The sequence below is a fragment of the Mirounga angustirostris genome, unplaced genomic scaffold, assembly GCF_029215605.1.
Source record: "Mirounga angustirostris isolate CCGP_5_RB_7025 unplaced genomic scaffold, mMirAng1.0.hap1 SCAF_1, whole genome shotgun sequence".
NCBI lineage: Eukaryota > Metazoa > Chordata > Mammalia > Carnivora > Phocidae > Mirounga > Mirounga angustirostris.
The window spans coordinates 104,340,240-104,365,608 of NW_026991709.1; the positions used below are offsets into that span (position 1 = coordinate 104,340,240).

Here is a 25,369-nt window from a genome sequence, read left to right on the forward strand (position 1 = left end):
CTTCCATAAAATTCTCAGAAGAAACCTTACAGGCCAGAGAAGAGTGGGATGATACATTCAAAAAGTTAAAAAAAAAAAAACAAAAACCAAAAAAACGGCCAACCAAGAATACTATAACCAGCAAAACCACCCTTCAAAAATAAAGGTGAAATAGACTCTCCCAGATAAATAAAAATTGAGGGAATTCATTACCACTAGATCTGCAAGAGAATCCTGCAAGATAAATGGAAAAAACACTAGACAGCAACACAAAAGCATATGAAAATATAAAGCTCACTGCTAAAAGTAAATACATAAACAAATACAGAATACTGTAATATAATGATGATAAGTAAACCACCTTTAATTCTGGTACAGAATTTAAAAGACTAAAGTATAAAAAATAACTATAGGGGCGCCTGGGTGGCTCAGTTGGTTAAGCATCCGAATCTTGGTTTCAGCTCAGGTCATGATCTCTGGGTCATGGGACTGAGCCCCACATCTGGTTCTGTGCTCGGCACTGAATCTGCTTAGATTCTCTCTCTCTCCCTCTTCCTCTGCCCCCCCCACTCACACCCACACTTAATCACTCGCTCTGTCAAATAAATAAAACCTTAAAAAAGACAACTATACAACTGTCAGTAGATACACATTATATAAAATATATATTATTAACAAAATAACAACTGGGGAAGATATGTATATAGGAGTTATATTACCCTTAAGTTTTCATTAAATTTGAAATTATCAGAAAACAAAGTTTCCTATAACACCAGCAATGAAGAAGTGGAATTTAAAGAACAATATGATTTACATTCACACCCCCCCAAAATGAAGTACTTAGGTAAAAATCTAACAAAATACACACAATATCTATTGGAGGACAATTACAAAACTCTGATGAACAAAATAATAAAATAACTAAATAAAGATATTCCATATTCATGGATAAGTAGACTGAATATTATCAAGATGACAGTTCTTCCTAACTTGATCTCTAGATTCAATGCAATCCCAGTTAAAAGCCCAGCAATTTATTTTATAAATATCAACAAACTGATTCCAAAGTTTATATGGGTAGGCAAAAGACCCAGAATAGCCAACACAATATTGAAGAAGAATAAAGTTGGAAGACTGACATTACATGACTTCAGGTCTTACTATAAAGCCACAGTAATCAAGACAGTATGGTATTTACAAAAGAACAGACAAACAGATCCACAGAACTGTAGTAGGCCCACATAAATAGCTGATCTTTGACAAAGGGACAAAAGCAATACAATGGAGCAAACACAGTCTTTTCAATAAATGATGCTGGACCAGCTGGACATCCACATGCAAAAATAAAAAAAAAACAACACATGAACCCTGACAATATCCTTATGTCCTTCACAAAAACTTACTCAAAATGGATCATAGACCTAAGTGTAAAACACAGAACTATATAATCCCTATAACATAGTAGAAAACCTAGATGACTTTGGATATGGCAGCAACTTCAGATACAACACCAAAGGCATGATCCATAAAAGAAATAATTGATAAGCTAAACTTCATTAAAATTAAAAACTTCTGCTCTACAAAAGAGGATACCAAGAGAATAACACAACAAGCCACAGACTGGAAGTAAATATTTACAAAAGACACATCTGATAAAAGCAGTGTCATCTAAAATATGCAAATACACTTAAAACTCAACAATAAAAAAAAAAAAATTAAAATATGGGCCAAAGACCTTAAAAGACAACTCAATAAGAAGATATACAGATGGCAAATAAGCATATGAAAAGATCTTCCACATCAGTGTCATCAGGGAAATGTAAAGTAATAATGAACTACCACTAAAAACTTACTAAAATGGCCAAAAACACTAGCAAGACCAAATGCTGGTGAGGATGTGGAGCAATAGAAACAGCCACTCTGGAAATAGTCTGGCAATTTCTTACAAAACTAAACATACTCTTACTATATAACCCAGCAATTATGCTCCCTGTTACTTACCCAAAGGAGCTGAAAACTTAAGTTCAGACAAAAACATGCACACATATTTAGAGCAGCTTTATTCATAACTGCCAAAACCTGGAAGAAACCAGGATATGCTTCAGGAAGTAAATGGATAAACTGTGGTACATCCAGACAATGGAATATTACATAACACTAAAAAGAAATGAACTATCAGGCCATGAAAACACATGTAGGAATCTTAGCTGCATATTACTAAGTGAAATCTTGAGACAAATGACAATGAAAACACAATATACCATTTATGGGTTGTAAGAAAAACAGTCCTAAGAGGGTAGTTTATAGCAAAAAATTCCTACATTAAAAAAGAAGAAAGATCTCAAACTAACAACTTAACTTTACATCTCAAGGAATTAGAAAAAGAAGAACTACACCAAAACTTAGCAGAAGGAAACGATTAATAAAGATCACACGGAAGTGGGGGACCTGGGTGATGCAGTCGGTTAAGAGACCAACTCTTGATTTCAGCTCAGGTCATGATCTCAGAGTTGTGGGACTGAGCCTCACATTGGGCTCCACACTCAGCACAGAGTCTGCTTGTCCCGCTCTCTCTGCTCCTCCCCCAGCTCTCCCTTCTCTCAAATAAATAGATAAATAAAATCTTTAAAACAAACAAAAAAAAGATTAGACCAGAAATAATGAAATGAAGTACAGTAAAAACAATTTTAAAAGTCAGTGAAACAGGGGGCACCTGGATGGCTCAATCAGTTGGACAACCAACTCTTGGTTTCAGCTCGGGTCATGATCTTGCGGGTGTCGTGGGATTGAGCCCCACGCCGGGCTCTGCCCTCAGCAGGCAGGCTGCTTGAGATTCTTTCTCTCTCTCCCTCAGCCCTTCTGACCATTCACATGTACATGCTCTCTCTCAATCTCTCTCTCTCTATTAATTCAATCAATCTTTTTAAAAAAGTCAGTGGAACTAAGGGTCCCCTTCTTAAAAAGATCAACAAAGTTGGCAGACCCCTAACAAGATTAACTAAGGAAAAAAAGAAGACTCAAATAACTAAAATCAGATATGAAACAGGAGAAATTACAACTGATATCAAAGAAATAAAAAGGATTATGAGACTGCTATTAACAATTACATACGAACAAATTGGATAACAAAAAAATATGGATAAATTCATACAAATACACATTTATCAAGACTGAATTATGAAGAACAGAAAATCTGAACAGACCTATAGCAAGGAGACTGAATCAGTAATCAAAAACCTCACAACAAATAAAAGCCCAGGACCAGATGGCTTCACTGGAGAATTCTAGCAAACATTTAAAAAAGAATTAATGCTAATCCCTCTGAAACTCTTCCAAAAAATTAAAAAGGAAGGAACACTTCCAAACTCATTTTATTACCCTGATACCAAAGCAAACAAAGATAATACAAGAAAACTATAGCCCAATATCTATATTGAATATTGATGCAAAAAACTCAACAAGATACCAGCAAATCATATTCAACAGCACATTCAAATAATTTTAGGGCATAAATAAATGGGTTTTGTCCTTGAATGCAAGGATCATTAAATATACAAAAATCAATAAGTGTAATAAACCACATTAACAAAATGAAGAACAAAAATCACATGATCATCTCAATTGATATAAAAAAATTTGACAAAATTATCTTTTCATGTAAAAACACTCAACAAATTAGGAAGAGAAGTAACTCAATATAATAAAGTTCATATACCAAAGGCCCAGAGCTTAACATCATACTCAACAATGAAAAACTGAAATCTTTTCCTCAAAGACCAGTAACAAGGCAAAGATGCCCACACTCTGCCACTTCTATTCAACACAGTACTAGAATTTCTAGCCAGAACAAGCAAGCAGGAAAAAGAAATAAAAGTCATCTAAATTGGAAAAGACAAAGTAAAATTACATGATGACATGATCTTAAATGTACAAAACCCTAAGATTACACAACACAAACACACACACACACACAGTGTCAGAATAAGCAAATTCAATAAAGTTGCAAGTTACACAATCACCACTAAAAAATCAGTTGTGTTAAAAAAAAAAATGAGTTGTGTCTCTTTACACTAACAAAGAGCAAACAGGAAAGAAAATTAACAATCTCACTTACATTATCATTAAAAAGAACAAAACAAGGAATAAACTTAACTAAGGAGGCAAAAATCTTGTATACACACACTCAACAGGAAAACACTGCTGAAAAAAATTAAAGATGACACAATAGAAAAATATCCCGTGTTCATGACATGGGAAGACTTAGTATTTATTGTTAAAATGTCATTACTACCAAAGCTATCAACAGATGCAATGCAAATACTATCAAAATCTCAAAGGCCTTTTTCACAGAATAGGAAAATTCTAAAACTGATTTTGACTCTCAAAGGACCCCAAATACCCAAAACAATCTACCAAAAGAACAAAGCTGAAGGCCTCACACTTATGATTTCAAGAAATATTACAAGCTATAGTAATCAAAGGATTGGTATTGGCATACAGACAGAAATATAAACTAATGGAAAAGAATAGAGTCCAGAAATAAACTCTTGTGTATATGGCCAAATGATTTTCACAATGTCTACACAATGGGAAAATTAGAGTCTTTTCAATAAATGTTGGGGAAAACCATATCCCCAAACAAAATAATGAAGATAGACACTTATCTTATACCACATACAAAAATTAACTCAAAATGAGGACAAGACCTTTGGATCAGGTCACGATCTCGGGGTCCTGGGATGGAGCCCCACGTTGGGCTCCCTACTCAGCAGGGAGTCTGCTTCTCCCTCTCCCACTCCCCCTGCTGTGCTCTCTGTCTCTCTCTCAAGAATAAATAAATAAAATCTTTAAAAAAAAGTGAGAAGAGAGAGAAGGGGCTAAGAAATTTATTTGAAAAAAACAATAGCTGACAACTTCCCTACTCTGGGGAAAGGAAAAGATACTCAGGTCCAGGAAATAGAGAGCCCCCAAAAAATTAACACAAGGAGGTCTACACCAAGACAATAATAATTAAAATGGTACAAAGTAGTGATAAACAGAGAACTGTAAAAGCAGCAAGAGAAAAGAAAAAAGTTACGTACAAGGAAAACCCCGTAAGGCTATCAGCCGATTTTTCAGCAGTAACACTGCAGGCCAGAAGGGAGTGGCAATGATATATTCAAGTGTTGAAAGAAAAAAAAAAAACCAGGGCGCCTGGGTGGCTCAGTTGGTTAAGCGACTGCCTTCGGCTCAGGTCATGATCCTGGAGTCCCGGGATCAAGTCCCGCGTCGGGCTCCCTGCTCAGCGGGGAGTCTGCTTCTCCCTCTGACCCTCCTCACTCTCATGTGCTCTCTCTCATTCTCTCTCTCTCAAATAAATAAATAAAATCTTAAAAAAAAAAAAAAAGAAAGAAAGAAAGAAAGAAAAAAAACTGAATCCAAAAATACTCTACCTGGCAAGATTATCATTCAGAATAGGAGAGATAATGAATTTTCCAGACAAACAAAGTCAAAGTTCATTACCACTAAACCAGCCTTATAAGAAACATTAATGAAATTCTCTGAGTGGAAAGACAAAGCAATCATCAGGAATAAGAAAATTAAGAAAGGAAAAATTTCATAGGTAAATACAAACATAATAAAAGTAGATTAACCACTTAAAAAATCAGTATGGAGGTTAAAACACAAAAGCAATAAAATCAATTATATCTGTAAAAATCAGCCAAGAGATTGACAAAATAAAAGGATGTACAGTACGACATCATATACATAAAACATGGGGGGCAGGGGAAAAAATTTAGTGCTTTTAGAATGGGTTCAAATTTAAGTGACCATCAACTTAATATAAACTTCTACATGCATAAGATATTATATATGAACCTCATGTTGACCACAAAACACCTATAACAGATACACAAAAAATACAGAGAAAGGAGTCCAGGCATAACACTAAAGAAAATCATCAAATTACAAAAAAAGAGCAAGAGAAGGAGAAAGGAACAGAGAGGAACTACAAAAACAACCATAAAACAAGTAACAAAATGGCAATAAGTACATACCTATCAATAATTACTTTAAATGTAAATGGACTACATGCTCCAATCAAAGGACACAAAGTGACAGAAGAGATAAACTGGAGGGGATTATGCTAAGTGAAATATGTCAAGCAGAGAAAAACTATTATCATATGGTTTCACTCATATGTGGAACATAGGAATAGCTCAGAGGACCACAGCGGAAGGGAGGGAAAACTGAATGGGAAGAAATCAGAGAGGGAGACAAACCATGAGAGACTCTGGACTCCGGGAAACAAACAGGGTTACAGAAGGGAGGGTACTGAGGTGGGGGAGGATGGAGTAACCAGGTGATGGGTATTAAGGAGGTCACGTGTTGTGATGAGCACTGTTATATACAACTAATGAATCGTTGAACCCATTACTTCAAAAACTAATGATGTACTATATGTTGGCTAATTGAATATAATAATAAAAAATTAAAAAAAAGTAAGACCCATCAACACGCTGCCTACAAGAGACTCACTTCAGACCTAAAGACCCATGCAGATTGAAGATGAAGGGGTAGAAAAACATTTACCATGCAAATGGAAGCAAAAGGAAAGCTGGGGTAACAGTATTAACTTCAGACAAATTAGACTTTAAAACAATAATGTAGCAAGAGACAAAGAAGAACACTACAAAATGATAAAGGGAACAATCCAACAAGAGGACATACCAATTGTAAATATTTATGTACCCAACATGGAAGAACCGAAATATATAAAGCAACTATTAACAGATGAGGGAAGAAATTGACAGTAATGCAATAACTGCAGGGGACTTTAACACCTACTTACCTCAATGGATAGATCATCCAGACAGAAAATCAACAAGAAAACAGTGGCTATGAATGATATATCAGACCAGATGGACCTAAGATATACCCAGAACACTCCATCCAAAAACAGTAGAATACACATTCTTTTCAAGTACCCATGGCACATTCTCCAGAACAGATGACATTTTAGGTCACAAAACAAGTCTGAATAAATTCAAAAAGACTGAAATCAAAAAACGCATCTTTTCAAACCACAACCGTCTGAAACTAGAAATCAATCACAAATGAAAACTATAAAACACTGATGAAAGACACTGAAGATGACACAAACGAATGGAAAGATATTCCATGCTCATGAATTGAAAGAACAAATAGTTAAACTGTCCATACTATCCAAAGCAATCTACAGATTTAATGCAGCCCCTATCAAAATACCAACAACATTTTTCAAAGAACTAGAAAACAAACAATCCTAAAATTTGTATGGAACCACAGTCAACCCTAAAGAGCCAAAGGAATCTTGAGGGGAAAAAAAGAAGAAAAAAAAAAAAAAGCTGGAGTTATCACAATCCCTGATTTCAAGATACACGACAAAACTATAGTAATTAGAACAGTATGGTACCAGCACAAAAAAAGATATATAGGTAAATGGAACACAATAGAGCCCAGAAATAAACCCATGATTATATGGTTTCGTCTATGACAAAGGAGGCAAGAATATACAATGGGGAAAAGCAGTCTTTCCAACAAATGGTGTTGGGAAAACTAGACAGCTACATGCAAAAAAATGAAACTGGACCACCTTCTTACCTATCCACAAAAATAAAATGTATTGAAGACCTAAATGTGAGGGGCGCCTGGGTGGCTCAGTCGTTAAGCGTCGGCCTTCGGCTCAGGTCGTCCTGGGATCGAGCCCCGCATTGGGCTCCCTGCTCTGCCGGGAAGCCTGCTTCCCCCTCTCCGGCTCCCCTTACTTGTGTTCCCTCTCTCGCTGTGTCTCTTTCTGTCAAATAAATAAAATCTTAAAAAAAAAAAAAGACCTAAATGTGAGACCTGAAACCATAAAACTCCTAGAAAACATAGGCAATAATCAGACATCAGCCTTAGCAATAGTTTTCTAAATATGTCTCTTGAGGGAAAGGAAACAAAAGCAAAAACAGACTTTTGGGACTACACCAAAATAAAAAGCTTTTGCACTGTGAAGGAAACCATCAACAAAAGAGTAAACTACTGAATGAGAGAAGGTATTTGCAAATAATATATTTGATAAGAGGTAATATTCAAAATCTATAAAGAACTTCTACAACCCAACACCAAAACACACACACACACACACACACACACAATCCAATTAATAAATGGGCGGAGGACTCAGATAAGTTTTCTAAAAAAGATGACATCCAGATGGCCAACAGACAAATGAAAAGATGCTCAACTTATCATCAAAGAAATGCAAATCAAAACCACATTAAGATATCACCTCATACCTGTTAGAATGGCTAGAATCAAAAAGACAAGAAATAAGTGTTGGCAAGGATGTGGGGAAAAGGAAACCCTCATGCACTACTGGTGGGAATGAAAACTAGTGTAGTCACTGTGGAAAACAGTATGCAGTTTCCTCAAAAAATTAAAAATAATAATACTATATATATGTATACATATATGTACGTGTACACACACACACACACACACTAGAATATTACTCAGCCATAAAAAAGAATGAGATCTTCAATGAATCATGGAACACTACATCAAAAACTAAAGATGTAATGTATGGTGATTAACATAACATAATAACAAAAAAATAAAATAAAATAAAAAAGAACGAGATCTTGCCATTTGCAACACCTAGAAGGTGAAATAAGTCAGTCAAAGACAAATACCATATGATTTCACTTGTATGTGGAATCTAAAAAACAAAACAAATGAGTAAACATAAAAAGCACAAATAGAACAAATTGAGGGTTGCCAGAGGGGAGGGGGTTGAGGGATGGGCAAAATGGGTGAAAAAGAGTGGGAGTGGGAGTCTTCCAGTTTTGGAATGAATATTTCATGGGGATGAAAGGTATAGCAGAGGGAATATAGTCAACAGTATTGTGAGTGTTGTACAGTGACAGATGATAGCTACATTTGTGGTGAGCTTAGCATAACATATAAATTTGTTATATCTGTCTAATCATTATGTTGTACAAACTAATGTAACATTGTAAAAAAACACACAGGGGTGCCTGAGTGGCGCCACACAGTTGGTTGACGGTCTGCCTTCGGCTCAGGTCATGATCCCAGGGTCCTGGGGCTGAGCCCCACATCAGGCTCCCTGCTCAGCAGGAAGCCTGCTTCTCCCTCTCCCACTCCCCCTGCTTGTGTTCCCTCTCTCGCTGTGTCTCTCTCTGGCTCCTGGGTGGCTCAGCTGGTTAAGGGACCAACTCTTGTTTTTGCTCAGGTCATGATCTCAGAGTCATGAGATCAAGCCCCAGGTTGGGCTCCGCAGTGGGTGTGGAGCCTGCCTGGGATTCTCTCTTTCCCTCTGCCCCTTCCCCAACTCTCTTAAAAATAAATAAATAAAATAAAATACAGACACACACACAGTATGAAGTTTCTATAATTAGAAGTGTGGTACTACTGCATATATGAAAAGCAGGCCAGTAGAATATGCATAGTCAAGAGAAAGACCCAAGTAGTAATGGAATTTAGTATATCAATAAAGGGGGACATCATAAATCACTGGGGCAAAGATGGACTTTTTTAATAAACGGTGATGTGATAAACAACCAATTGAAAAAGGAAAACAATAATCCATACCTTGTATCATTGACAAGAATAAATCCACATATATGAAAGACATATATGTAAAAAAATGAAATAAACAGGTATGCTAAAAAGATACATCAATGAATTCCTCTTTATCTCGGTGTAAAGAAAGAATTTCTCTATATTCTGAATGTAAGGAATGTAAGGAAAGATGTATTGAGTGATAAATTTGACCACATAAAAAAACTTGTGCATAGCCAAAAAATAGCATGAACAAAGACAAAAGACAACTGAAAAACTAAGAAAATATTTGCCATTTGTATTACAGCTAAAAGGTTAATCTACCTTGTAAGTAACTCTTAAAAATTAAAGAAAAAAAATACCAAAAACCCAAAAGATGTGAAGTGAAAATTCACACACAAAAACGATAGAAAAATGGCCCCCAAACATATAAAAAGATGTTCAACCTCACTTATGATAAAAAGAAATGAAAACCAAAACTACATTACAAAACCATTTTTCATCTATCAGAATGGCAAACATCTAAATAGGACAACACATTCTATTGATGAGGCTGTGAGGAAAACAGGACTCTCATACAGTACTGATAGGAATTTGGCAATTTCTAACAAAACTACAAATTTATTTACCTTTTCATAGAGCAATCCTATTTCTAGGAGTTTACCCTGAAAAGATACCTCCAACAATACAAAAACACTCATGTACAAGGTTATCCATGGCAGCTTTTTAGTAACTACAGAGTATAGGAAGTATCCTTAATGTCCATAGCTAGGAGAAAGGCTAAACTAATTAGGATACAGGCACACAATGAGAAACTAAGCAGCCATTAAAAAAAAAAAATGAGAATGATTACTATTAATGGACATGGAATGCTTTCCAAGATATAGTAGTAAACAAAAAGAGCAAAGTACAAAAGAATTATCTACAGTATGCCATGGATATAATACTGCTTTGTTTAAAAACAAACAGAGGAAAGCTAAAACACAAATAGCATTAGTTACCTATGGAGTGCTTAGGAATAAGATAAAAGGAGAAAGGGGAGTGCTATTTCTCTGGTATACCTTTCTAGTATAGTGCTGTCTGTTGGAACCATATTAATGTTTCCCCTACTAAAATAAAGGGAGGAGGGTGCCTGGCTGGCTCAGTCAGGACAGCATGCAACTCTTGGTCTCAGGATGGTGAGTTTGAGCCCCATGTTGGGTATAGAGATTAATAAAAATAAATAAATAAACTTAAAAAAATAAAAAATAAAAAATAAAGGGGGGGACAAATAAAAGTTTTGAATTTAGGGGGATAAAAGTTAAGATGAAATATAAACAAAAACAAACAAACCTAACTCTTCGAAGAAACTAACCATAATGAAGTGAGGAAGAGAACTATATACCCCCACAGTAAAGATAAAAAGCTCTAGGGGCTCCTGGGTGGTGCAGTCAGTTAAACATCCAACTCTTGGTTTCCACGCAGGGCCGCCGGGGGCTCCATGCTCAGCAGGGAGTCTGCTTGAGATTCTCTCTCTCCTTCTCCCTCTGCCCTTCAGGCTTGTGGGAGCACATGCTTTTGCTCTCTGTCTTTCTCTATAAAAATAAATACATAAATCTTTAAAAAAAGAAAATTACTGACTCTTGTTTGTGTTTGTTTTTTTACAGGGGTATATATCAGCAATTCTGAAACTACTTTCTGTGTACCCTAGAATGAAGAAATAAGTAAATATACTGTGGATAACAGGAGCAGATTCCTCACTGTCGCAAAAGGAAGTGATACATATCACAACTTGAATACTCTGAGAACATAAAAATTATATTAAAATTATATTAAAAAACTGTAATCACCTAATTATAACTTATCCCTGGAAACTGCAGCAAACTTCACACATTTGACTTCCCTCCTGCCATCTCCCAGAACATGCTTTATTTTTCAATTATTTTTTACATATGTAACAAATTTTCTGGAAGTTTTGACTTACCACGACTGAAATCACTCATTTCTATTAAAAAGCAGAGATCATTAACAACACACCTTCAGATTTAGAATCATATAGTACTTTTTTCTTTGAAAAACTCACTACTTTCATCTTCTCTGTTTATATAGCCTTGGGGCGCCTGGGTGGCTCAGTTGTTAAGCATCTGCCTTCGGCTCAGGTCATGATCCCAGCATCCTGGGATCGAGCCCCACATAGGGCTCCCTGCTCCTCGGGCTCCCTGCTCCTCGGGCTCCCTGCTCCTCGGGCTCCCTGCTCTGCAGGAAGCCTGCCTTTCTCCCTCTCCTACTCCCCCTGCTTGTGCCCTCACTCACTGTGTCTCTCTCTGTCAAATAAATAAATAAAATCTTAAATAAATAAATAAATAACAGCCTTGGTTAACTCAAGGAATGAGTTGTTCAATTTTCTTGTTACACCAAGATTAAACTCATTTAGTTCAAGCATTTTGAAGAATAAATTCCTAAAATATATTTTCCAAAACAATATATGTATAGGACATGAATAATGTATTTTCTCAAAATTTAAGACTTTTCAGTGACTCCAGATTAGTTATTGTAGTTAAATGCCAGTGTTGAATCAAGAGGTTGATTAGAAGTTGCTGTTTTGAATAAACCTCTGAACTTGTTTTCTAATATACAAAATAAAGGTATTCCTGTACATGACACCTTGACAGAGTTACAAAACTCAAATTACTAAATGCATATGTGCTAGATAGTTTATGGTTGACTAGACATCACTGCTACTCTTTTTAAGGTCTTCCTTGCATTGCAAAGGAAAAGAAATTAACATTCGCCTTTGGAGACAGTTGTAAGTAGATAAACTGGGCAGAAAAAACAGCTTCCAGGTGAGTATTTTGAGAATCACCCACTTCGGTGCTACAAACTGAAAGAGTACTTAAAACTTCCGGTGACTTCTGAGCAAACAACCAGCTGCCATGCTTCAAGTTAAAATAATCAGTGACAGCTTCCCTAATTCCCTGAGCCCTTCCAATGGTTACAAAAGTTCCCTCCGTTAAGACCCTGATGCTTGGAATGAAACTATGAAATGATTGATACATGTGAAAATATATGGGAGTATATGTGAAAATACTTTATAAACTAAAAAAGACCATAAAAAGCATGAATTATTATTTTTGTTCCCACCGATGGAAACTTCAATTGAAGTTATTTTCTGGTAATCAGCCTCTTTTTAGACAAATCAATATATCCAAAATAAAGTTTCCCTTCTACAAATCAATAAAACAATAAAACATTTTCTTGCTACAAAACCAAGTGCTCTACCTAACTTCATTTCCCCAATTAAACATTCACTCAAATCAAGGCACGTGCACGGCATTTTGCTAGGTAATAAGAGGATCTCCCTGCAAGAATTTACAATATGTGAGAATAACAAAACATAGTATTCAAAATATAACTGTTAAAAATCAGGAACCACATGTGATGGGGGGTCAAAAAAGGAGAGATTAAATCTGACTTGGGAGTGAAAAATCAAAAAAGGATTGAGAAAGAATTAAAGGTTAAATAGAACTAAACTTTAAAGAATAGAAAGGCTTCACAAAGTATAGATACTGCAAGAAAGGGGAAGTAAAAGCATGCTCAAATAAACAAAGCTAGCAACTTGGGGACCTGAATGGAAAAAAAAAGGCATGTAACACCAGAGTGGCTTAGCCATGGAGTATGACAAACGACAGGAGGCTGAGGCCAAATAACACAAGGCCAGAAAGCTAAACATTTGAACTTTACTGCTATTATCCAACTTCAGATTCACACAATGATTTATAAAATTTTGTGCCCTAAATAACAAAACCAGGCTGCTAACATACCCCCACTATTAGAGCCTAATAGTAGTATGAAGAACTAAGCAGAGAAAAGAAACTGATCTGCCTAAAATGCTTTTCATCCTAACATTCTTCTGCTCAAAAACCTTCAATAATTTCTGAATGCCTCTTTTTATCAAGTCCATCAATACCATAGTCCCCATCCTATTCAACCAAATTTTCTACCATTGCCCAAATGTACAACTGACTCCAGATAGGCTATTTTCTTTATTATTGACCGTTGAGCACAGCAAAAAAACACAGGTGGAGTATTAGTCTGTGTATTAGTCTGTTCTGGCTGCAATAACAAAATACTGCAGACTGGACAGCTAAAACAACAGAAATGTATTTCTCATGGTTCTGGAGGCTGTAAGTCCAAAATGAAGATGCCAGCTGATTTGATTCCTGGTAAGGGCTGCCTTCCTGGCTGAAAAGATGGTAAATATCCACCCTTTCACTGTGTCTTCACATGGCCTTTCCTTTGACTGCATACTCATATAGAGAGAAAGTCTCTCTCTTCCTCTTCTTATAAGGCCACCAGCCCTAGAGGATTAAAGCTCCACCCTATGACCTCATTTAACCTTAACCTTAAATACCTCCAATAACGACCCTATCTTCAAATATTGCTACACTGGGGGTTGGGACTTCAACATACGAATTTATGGGGGACACAAACTCTTTCCATAACACACTGAGGCAAGATCTTGCAAGGTTTTACAGCTTCTTTGCTTACATTCTTCAACAATTACCCCCATCATGTGAAAAAGCCCAGTCTGGCCTAACGGAGGATGAGAAGCCAATGAGGATGAGTGACCCCAGATGAGACCAGCAAAAGAACTGCCAGCTGAACTCAGTCAAAATCATAAAATGAGAACTTAAGTGATTGTTGCTTTAGATCACTAAGTTTGGAAACAGTCTGTTACAAAGCAATAAATATGAGATGGCATACCTTCTTGTTCTGCTTTTTGACCTAGATCTCTGAACTCTATAGGATTTCCCTCGACCCCTTGAACGACTTCGACTTCGTTTTCTTCTAGAGCCATAAGAAGAGCTACTGCTTGATCGATGCCTGCGTCTGAAATAAAATATAATCAAATGTCATTGCTATAAAAAAAATGTTTACGGGCGTCTGGGTGGCTCAGTCGGTTACGTGTCTGCCTTCGGCTCGGGTCATGATCTCGGGGTCCTGGGATCAAGCCCCACATCAGGCTCCCTGCTCAGCTGGTAATCCGCTTCTCCCTCTGCCCCTCACCCTGCTCGTGTTCTCTCTGTTTCACTCTCTCTCAAATAAATAAAATCTTTAGAAAAAAATTTTTTTACAGCCATTAAAGAGAAATCATCTAGATTCTAAAGAATCATCTCATTTTTACTATTTCTAAATCCTTCCTAGAAGCAAATAGAGATAAAATGTTATTCCTGTTGAGAAGTCAGATGACTGATTCCTAATTTAGTGATTGGATCAGCTACTAATTAAGACATTATGGGTGCTCAGTAGTATACAATCCTTCCAAATATTATCAGATAATATGTTATGAGAACTATACCAGTTTACACCTACAAAGAACAGACAAAGGAAGAAGACACTAGACCCATGGATTGGGCCTGGCAAAAAGGAAAACCTTTGTGGGAGGGAGGGGTTGTACCAAATGGGTGAAGGAGAAAGGGAGATACAGGCCTCCAGTCATGAAATGAGTAAAACGTAGGAACAAAAAGCTGAGCATAAGGAATATAGTCAATGATACTGTAATGGCAATATAATGGGACAGATGGGAGCTATACTTGTGAACATAGCATAATATATAAATTTGTCAAATCGCTAAATTGTAAACCTGAAACTAACATAACACACCCAAATGAAAAAGTAAAAATTAAACAAAACAAAACAAAACAAACTTTTAGGTTGGGACTTAACCCTCATAAATATATAACTACTAAAAGAAAAATGTTTTACCCAGAAAAATTAAAAGTACAAAAACATATGAACTCCAAAGAATGTTACTCTCATTACTATATAAGTGAAAATTATGAATATCACCTTCTATCATATGAATGAGAGCGAGGCTGAAGATCTCTGGACCAAGATCTTGACTTTGACCTTGATTTCCTTCCACCTTTCTTTCGGCTATATGTTCTACTATCTGAAGAACTACTTGAAGATGACCGTCTACGGTGTTTCTTTTTTCTCTTGCTTCTGCTTTCTTCTTCAGTATCTGATGACCGGCGTCCCATTTCTCTAAGTTCAAATTCAAAGAAAATTAGTTCTAGCACAATGGCACAATGGATGAAATTTAACCTAATTTTTGTAGAACTCTGTAAAAATTTAAAAAGTCAACTTTAAATGTACTTGGCTTATTGACAAGACATGAGAAATTGCTGTAGTATAGTTTTCTAGGATTATCAATTAACTGTCTTTATAATTTATGAACAGTTTAAATTTGTCCATAATTTTTCCAAATATCTCTCAAAAGAGTTAATCCTGAGAACACCTCATAATAATTTTCTTGTAAGTTGCACTTATCATTAATTATATAATACTTGGTTTAGGGATCAACCACTAATCCTTCATTTCCACATTCCTTAAATATAAAAAGTATTTTACTATCTTTTAGAATTATATTTTTCTAACTAAAAATTCTAAATTTTTAAATGGATAAAACCTCATTAGTCATCAACAAAGTGCAAACTGAAACAATGCACTATCACCATTTCACTGGTGAAATCTGAGGGAGGGAGGAAATGTTCACTACAGTACTAAAGTTGGGAGCACCTAGGTGGCTCAGTCAGTAAAGCGACTCATCTGCCTTCGGCTCAGATCATGATCCCAGGGTCCTGGGATTGAGCCCTGCATCAGGCTCCCTGCTCGGCAGGGAGTCTGCTTCTCCCTTTCTCGCTCCCCCTGCTTGTGCTCCCTCTCTCCGTCAAATAAATAAATAAAATCTTTAAAAAAATAATAATAAAGTACTAAAGTTGAAGTCAGTCAATTCTGCACACTGCTAGTTCATAAAAATGAGTCATAAAAATGTTGATTTTTTTTGACAAAGCAATCCTACTTCTAAGAATATATCTGCAAAGTTTTTCTTAAAAGGAATCTATATTCATGAAACTATTCATTATAACATTATTAAAACCATATCCACAGAGACTACAATTTACGAAAATATGCACCTATGAGGGGCACCCGGGTGGCTCAGCAGGTTAAGTGTCTAACTCTTGATTTCAGCTCAGGTCACAATCTCAGGGTTGTGAGATCAAGCCCTGTGTCAGGCTCTGTGCTAGGGGTGGAGCCTGCTTAAGATGCTCTCTGTCCCTCTCCCCCTGTCCCTCCCCCCCAATATATATATGTATACATATATGTGTATATGTATGTGTGTACATATGAGTAACAGCAAAATTGAAAATGATTGATAATTTTTTTTTAAGATTTTATTTATTTGAGAGTGAGTGAGAATGCAAGTGGAGGGGAGGGGCAGAGGGAGAGGAAGAGGGAGAAGCAGACACTCCACTGAGCAGGGAGCCTGACATGGGGCTGGTTTCTAGGACCCTGGCATCATGACCCAAGCCGAAGGCAGACTCTTAACCTACTGAGCCACCAACTCTCAACCAACTACCCCCAAAATAACTGATAATATTGAAGTGATGAAACTGGGTAATTTTTTTATTTTACATGATTTTCTATATGACTGTGGCAACGTTTGTATATTTATTATACAAAAGGAAAAAAATACATAAAAATAACTTAAGATTTTTATACCTAAGAATTAACTTATTTGATAAGAAGCTTACTTGTCTCACTTCAAAATTAGCCTTCAGAGTCCCATACGCAATCTCACTTATTTTACCAAAGTAGTTATTAGCGATCTTTCAATGTCACATAAAAGCAAGATCCATCTTATGTAATGGTTAACATAAACAGTTAATGGATCAGATAAATAAAAATCTCATGCTTCCCTTTAATATTTTTATTATGTTATGTTAATCACCATACAGCATTAGTTTCTGATGTAGTGTTCCATGATTCATTGTTTGCATATGACACCCAGTGCTCCATTCAATACGTGCCCTCTTTAATACCCATCACCAGGCTAACCCATCCCCCCACCCCCCTCCCCTCTAGAACCCTCAGTTTGTTTCTCAGAGTCCATAGTCTCTCATGGTTCGTCTCCCCCTTTAATATTTATTCAAAATAAGTTAATATCATTGCTATAAACAAAGCAATGTGTTCAATTACAGCTTTGTTTTCAGAATTGTCAGAGGAGCCATCCCCTCCCTGACTCTAATACAATACCACTTGAAAATTGCTGTCAGGATTAAATTCAAAATTCTAAGCTATTTACCTAGAACCAGAATTAGACTTTAAATATAGTTCTGAACCTCCAAGATGTTCACAGTTCTAACAATTTACAGTTAACAAAATATTGGAAAGACTTGGTTTTGAAACTTTCAGTAAATCACTAGTGTATCTAAGCCAGTTTCCTCACTGAAAAATGAAATGCACTAGTTAAAAGATCATGATGACCCCTTCCAGCTTCAAAATACTATGATTATGAAATTATACATATATAGACGATATAAATGTACATATATACATATTTAAATATTCACACATATATATGATATATAATATCTGTGTGTATGTATATTTCCATTACAGAATGTGTACATAATTGAGTTATAACAATCACCTAAGTTTTCCTATTTCCTGGCTTTTCCTTCCTTTCTTGTTTTCATCTTTAGACAGTTATGAATTTTCTTAACCGACAAATAACCATTTAAGATGAGTTTTTATTATAATCTTATTATCTGGTTAAAAAATACTAAAATGAGAGTGAGAGTATAAAAAAGTATAAATTCACAAGAATTAAGAGACTAAAAGAGAAAACAACAGGAACAGTAGACAAGATATGTCAATAAATTTTTAGCAAATGAAAACCAGATGGCGGATTTGGAGCTAGGAAAGTTGAGTATCACACAACTGCAGAGAATTCCAACAAGTGAAAAGCCAATTCACACAGCAAAAATCAGAAAGGCTCAGGAATTTGAGACACCAGATACCATAACAGGCACAACAGGTCATGAGACTAAAACACAGAGAACGAGCTGAAAATCTGTAAAAGAAGTAATCGCCCAAGCCCCCTCCCCCACCCAAACCAGACAAGTGACTACTCCTCCCCATTCCCAGCAGGAAAGGTGGGGTTTTTTAGGAAAATAACGAAACAATGAAGCACAGGTCCAGGGGCACATAAAAGAGGGCAGAAAGATCCTAAACTGCTAAACTAAAAGTTAAAGGAAAGTGAAGGTCTTCAATCTAATAGTAAATACTGCAGCACTCCATGAGCTTGGATCCAAGAATTCTGGCAGAGGATTCTTTGGAAACCTGAACAGTAGTTGAAAAAAGGTATATAAATATTTGAAGGTCCCCCCCAAAAAAAGGCCAGGCCCTTATCCAATCACCCTATAACCATGCCCACCAGTTACCAAACCCAAACCTTAAACACAGTAAACTTTTCTCTGTAAGCTTTTTAAACTTTTTAGCAATTATACAACAAAAGATAACTAGTCACGTGATGAAAGCCTTTATCATAAGAGACAGAAACCAAAAAAGAAAGAAAAAAAGCAACTTGTAGTAAACAAGGAACATGCGGAAAAAAATTACTGTTACTATCCTCAGAAACCCGAGAAGATGATCCAGCAAACAAGAACAGGAGGAACACCCAAAGAACAGGAAAGCTTTAAATTTAAACAAATGATAATTTGTAATAAAAAATACAATGGGGTTAGAAGATAAGGTCAAAGGACTCACAGAAAGTAGAAAGAAAAAGATAAAAAACAGGAGGTAAAAGAGGATCAATCCAGAAAGTGCAATATCCAATCGATATGCATTCCATAAAAAAAGAACACAGAAAGAGATAAAGAAAAATACCCAAAGAACAATTCAAAAGAATTTCTAGAATTGAAAGATATTAATTGCTTTAAATCCCCGGGACAATGAATTAATAAAAGATATACACCAGGGGCACCTGGGTGGCTTAGTCGGTTAAGTGGCCAGCTTTTGGTTTCAGCTCAGGATCTCAGGGTCTCAGGGTCCTGGGACTGAGGTCCCCTCCCCACCTAAAGTTCCATACTCAGTGGGGAGTTTGAAGATTCTCTCTCTCCCTCTGCCCTTCCCCCAGCTCACGTGCGAGCTCTCTAAAATAAATAAATCTTAAAAAAAAAAAAATAGACATATAGCACACATATCTCCAAAAAATTCAGACATCCATATATAAATCCTAGAAACTTAAGAGAAAAAAATGGGGTAATCACAAAAGGCTTCTCAACAGCAACACAGAAAACAAAAAGAGACTTGCCTTCACATATCTAAGTGAAAATGACTTTCAACCTCTCGATATCCAGCCCAATCACTGATCTAATACGAGATCAGAATAAAGACACGTTCGGGGCGCCTGGGTGGCTCAGTCGTTAAGCGTCTGCCTTTGGCTCAGGTCATGATCCCAGAATCCTGGGATGGAGCCGAGCCCTGCATCGGGCTCCCTGCTCGGTGGGAAGCCTGCTTCTCCCTCTCCCACTCCCCCTGCTTGTGTTCCCTCTCTCGCTGTCTCTCTCTGTCAAATAAACAAAATCTTAAAAAAAAAAAAAAAAAAAAGGGAATAAAGACACATTCAAATATGCAGTCTCAAAATTATATCTTGCACTCACCGTTTCTGAGGAAGCTAGTAGAGGATGTGCTCCACCAAAAGGAGAGAGTAAACCAACAAAGATGATCCAGATTCAGAAAATCTAATACTAGAGATAGGTATAAAGTCTCAGGATGATAGCAGACCTAGGTATAAGAGATACATCAGGGAACAAGAGACAAAAATCCTTGCCCTCTAGCTTATACTAGAAGTGTAACAGAAATTCTCAAAATGGGGTCCGTAGACCCCTGAGGGTCCTTCTAAAACCCTTTCAGGCGATCTAAGAGGTCAAAACTATTTTCACTCTAACACTGAAACATGATTTACCTTTTTCACTGTGTTGACTTTTGTACTGATGATGTAAATAAAAGCAATAGTAGGCAAAACAGCTGGTGCCTTAACAGGAATCAAGGCAAGGGCACCAAACTTCACTAGTATCATTATATTCTTCACAGCAACACACAGTTTAAAAGAAATTTTTTTAAGCCAGTTTCACTTAAGAATGTCCTTGATAAAACAGTAAAAATCATTAATTTCATTAAATTTCAACCCTTGAGCACACATCTTTTTAATATCGTGTGATGAAATGGGAACTACACTTACCCGCTACTGTTATACTAAAGAATGGTTATTTTGAGAAAAAGTGTTTATACAAATGAATTTCAAATTGAACTAGCTTTTATCATGAAACACTACTTTTAAAGAACTAACTATGACTATTCAGACTTGGGTATTAGGCAGACATTTGCCCAAAAATGAATGAAGAGAGTCTTTCATTTCAAGGAAAACTGACATTATTTGTTGCCAATGATAAAATTTGAGCTCTCAAGCAAAAGTGAGAATTTAGGATAACTTGTATCCACCACCATGAGAGTGGCTTCCCAGTCAGCACTTGAAGATTTCTCTGTTGAGATCAGTGGTGATATTAAGAGATGTGAATTTTTTTTAATTACATAATACAGACTGTCAAAATTTAGAAGGTATACATAACCCAGTGAACCACTGTTCTCCCATAGGCCAATTCAGGATCTCACAGAATCATGCATGGGTAAAAAAAAATCCACTCACAGTGTAAGACAAACCTACACATTTTAATGTGATAGACTATGAAGTCATTGACGTGGTTTCAAATACCAGGTACAACCAACTTTTAAGAAACTACTACTTGAGGCGCGCCTGGGTGGCTCAGTCAGTTAAGCGTCTGCCTTTGTTCAGCTCAGGTCACGATCCCAGGGTCCTGGGATTGAGTCCCGCATCAGGCCTGCTTCTCCCTCTGCCTCTCTCTGTCTCTCATGAATAAATAATAAAATCTTAAAAAAAAATAAAAAAAAGAAACTACTACTTGTCAAGTTTTGGTGTAGTATCAAAGAAGTAATTATGTGCAAAGGCTATTAAAATACTTCTTTTTCCAATACCATATCTTTGTGAATCCAGATTTTCTTTATATATTTCAATCAAAATAACTCATCATGATGGATTGCACGCAGGAGGAGATATTAGAGAGTTGCAAAAGTGGAAAATAATGCCACTTTTCTCACGAAGTTTGTTTTGGAAAATGTAGTTATTTTTCATATCAAATGTGTTATTTATGTTACCATGTAATGGGCTTATTATTATTTTTAAGTTGATTAATAAATATTTCAAAATTTGCTCATTTAATTACTAGTAAGGCAATATTTATAGATATAGCCCACGTAGATAAAAGTTCTTGGGGTCCACAATAATTTTTAAGAGTGTAAAGGAATCCTAAAACTAGAAAGTTTGAGAACCACTGCTCTAAGGTATCTACAGTTATTTCCACTCTCCTTTCTTGCCCAGCTTATTAAGTCCCTATATAAAGCATAAAGAAGTAGAAAGAAAAGGACACAGATCTTATTATGTATCTTGTTGAATGGAAAAAAAAGAGAATAGGAGGTGGGTATAAATTTTCCTTTGTTTTAATTTCAAACAACATAATTCACCCATAATAGAAGAATGATTATATTTAACCCAGAAAAGTTAATGGTAGATACAAAACCCTTCCTTAGAGACACTAAGTAAAAAAAAAAGTTTAAAATCCATGTCACCAAACTATATTTTCAAGTAATATATTTACACTTCAGAAAAATTACTCTGAAGTATAATCAATCTCAAGAGACTGCAAAAGCCCACTACATTTCTTTATTATAGTTAACTCCCAATATTTATTCAGAAAACTGAACAAGAGCAAATGAGAGGTAGTTCCAAAAATTGTCTTTTCGGGGTGCCTGGGTGGCTCAGTCGTTAAGCATCTGCCTTCGGCTCAGGTCATGACCCCAGGGTCCTGGGATGGAGGCCTGCATCAGGCTCCCTGCTCAGCAGGAAGCCTGCTTCTCCCTCCCCCACTCCCCCTGCTTGTGTTCCCTCTCTCGCTGTGTCTCTGTCAAATAAATAAATTTTAAAAAATCAAAAATTGTCTTCTCTATCAATGACAGGTACTGAATTCCTACTCACCCCCCTCAATATATATTCACCTCTGGATTTCCATAATATCATTGGCATATAATTGAATATACTTCTCATTCAAGTCATGTCATCAATTTTTATTACACACTACTAGTAAGAAAGAACTCCTTATACATAACTCCACTGTTAAGGTACAGTACATGGAAAGACATTTCTGATAAGGGCAATAATGAACTGAGCAGAGATTTTTAGGAGCCCCACAAGCTAACAATTTTTCAATCTACCTGTAAACAGAAAATGCAACTACAGGTACAGAACTCCTAAAGCTCTTGGTTTTCTGTCCTCACTCTGTCTTCTAGTACTCCCTGATTACAGTCTCATGGTTGCAAACCTCACCCAAATACTCCCACTACAAAACTGAAACCAGGACAGGTAACGACTACAGCAGAACATCCATTTACAAAAACATCTCATTATAAAGTTTAAGTGACTGACTGAAGACATGAAGCCAAGATGTGGTCATTCAAAAGAAAGCTCAAAGGCATACACAAGTAGTTCCTCTGTCTAGTTATTAATAAAGGTACAAGAAGCAGTTAGCCTTTTTCAGAAAACAGGCAGTTAGAGAGAACAAAGATTCCTAGAGAACATGACAGTTTATAATTATTTCTCCACTATTCATTCATTAGTATATCAAACTATACTTTTTTTATCTTGGACACATGGCTTAAAAAAAAAAGAACAGTCATGTCAATGGGAAATCCACCTCAAAGAGGTAAAGTAAAAGTGGGGTTAATACCATTTTAGCATAGGAAGAAATCCACAAATAAGTACAAAACCATGCAAAAGCAGAAAAAGATCTGTGGTAAAATTCTAATTTAAGATAACACAACAAAATTCAAAAGATATATAGAATTCTCAAAAACACTCCTCCTATCATAACTAAAAATTTGTAGACTAGCATCTCTTTTTTTAAAAAGCATTCAGTCGTAAGAATTTCTCTCCAATGGTTTGAAAATGAAAGCAGAAAATATATCTATACATCTACTGTAACAAAATCATTACAGAAGTTTTCCAACTCATAACACAACTCTTTGCTAAGACTGGTAGAATCGGTAAGGCCAATTAATAGGTACCAGCTGCCTTTATTTTTTTTTTTTTCTATTTCAAACATTTTTAGCTCTCTTACTGAAGAACATAACAGTAGTAAAGTGTTATCACTTAGCAGGAAATCTCCTTTGCTTGTAAAGAAAGTGAATATTTATAGACCTAAGGCTAGAAGGGATACACAGTTTCCCCACAAGGTTGCACCTGTCATATCTGTTCAAATCCTTAAACCTGAGAATTCTGCATATCCCCTTCACTTAGAGCTTTTAGGTCTAAGTTCGAAGATGACAGCTGGACTACTTTTTTGTAACGCAAAAGATATATGATTTATGTAAATACCCAGTACCTAGTTAGTTGAAACTCTAATAGGTTGGTGCTAATTCTGAAAATGCAATAACAACAAAAAATTTAGGTTTCCAGTGTACATTTAAATATATATAACCTCTGAGATAGAAATTATGTTAAGGTTGACCTAAAATCATGAGTCAGCAACATGTATAAATAGTGCATTATAACCTCTCACCAAAGCAGACAGAGTTTAAGGGTAGCCATGTGCTCTTAAGGTAGCCCATAAGGGTAGTAATATGACCACAAGGCCACAAATTCTGAAGTCAAGGAAACGGGGAACGTTTAGTGCGAGTATATTTATATGTTAAGGAACTTAGGAAGTCTATCTCACCCAGCACCACCTATCTCTCAGCAAGAGTGCCAGCCAGGAAGGGAGATAGGGAGTGAAAGAGGTGCATCTCAAGTACCGACAGCAGAGTGAGTGGAGTAGAGTGCACCAGGTTGCAGCCTCCCTCTTGCTCCATCCTACCTATAGCTGGTGACGAAGCACCAACCACGTACTTCAGGATGAGCACAGAAACTCAAAAGCAGTGATCGAGGACCAGGCACTGGGGATGCGGATGGAGGTGTGGGTTGGGTAGGGGATGGAGAGCTAGTTAACTCTCCCTCACCACCAGCAGACAAAAGGCCTAGCTTGAGGCCTGCGACCGCGAACTACTCTACAGCTACCCACCACCCAAAGGCCCCAGCTCGAACTTCAGGGGTCAGAAAGCGCCAGGTGCGGGGCGCATGCGTACTGCGCCGCTCCGCACGCCTCGCGGCCACCACCCACCACCCCCACCACCCCCACCACCCCCACTCCAAGCCGCCTTCCTGGCGGACTGCGCCAGGCCCCGCGCCGCCTCTCGCCGGAGCCGGGCCTCGGAACCTTGCGCCCGCAGGCACCGCCTCCCGGACTCCAGATGCCGGCATCACCTGGGTCCCGGCCTTCGGCCTCACGCTTCCCGTGGACTTGCAAGCGCCACAGACCAAAAAACGTTCCTTCAAATCTGGGCGCCGCTGCCGTCCTCCGAACTTGCTTCAGTTTAAGCTCACCGCCTTCCTGGTTCCAGCGCCAGGCAGCGCCAGCCGAGCTTCCGAGTGCATCGATAGAGGCTGCCCGGAGTTAGAGGAGTGCGGAGGGAGTAGATTGTCACGCCGCCAATTTTTTGTTTGGTGTTGGGTTTGCGTGCTTGCTTATTTGATTTTCTTGTTGCCAAAAAGCAATAAAGGTGGAGACTGAAAAGTGTTATTGCCTTAGTAATCGTCGCTATCGTCTTAGATAATCAGTAAACAAATCTGCATCGTAGGAAGTTATGTTTAAGACACCACACGTAGCGAAATTGGTTATCTCACTCTGAGGGAGGAGGAAACTAGCCCAACGATAATAAATCATGGGACTGTGTCTGTATAGACTGTGTGTGATTAAACTCTAATGATTTATTTGCAAAAATGCATTAAAATCGGTGTTTCTTCTACCCT

The 25,369-nt window shown here is 37.0% G+C and overlaps 1 protein-coding gene across 1 annotated transcript in view; it reads right to left on the reverse strand.

Annotated features, from left to right (window-relative positions):
• Positions 1-25,000, reverse strand: part of RSRC1 (arginine and serine rich coiled-coil 1) — a 412,972-nt gene extending 387,972 nt beyond the window's left edge. Inside the window, exons 1-3 of the mRNA XM_064585904.1 lie at positions 24,824-25,000; positions 15,394-15,589; positions 14,308-14,433 (exon numbers count right to left, since the gene is read on the reverse strand). Of these exons, the coding sequence (XP_064441974.1) occupies positions 14,308-14,433; positions 15,394-15,587 (320 nt within the window). The 5' untranslated portion in view covers positions 15,588-15,589; positions 24,824-25,000. The remainder of the gene's footprint in view (positions 1-14,307; positions 14,434-15,393; positions 15,590-24,823) is intronic.
• Positions 25,001-25,369: the final 369 nt, after the last annotated feature.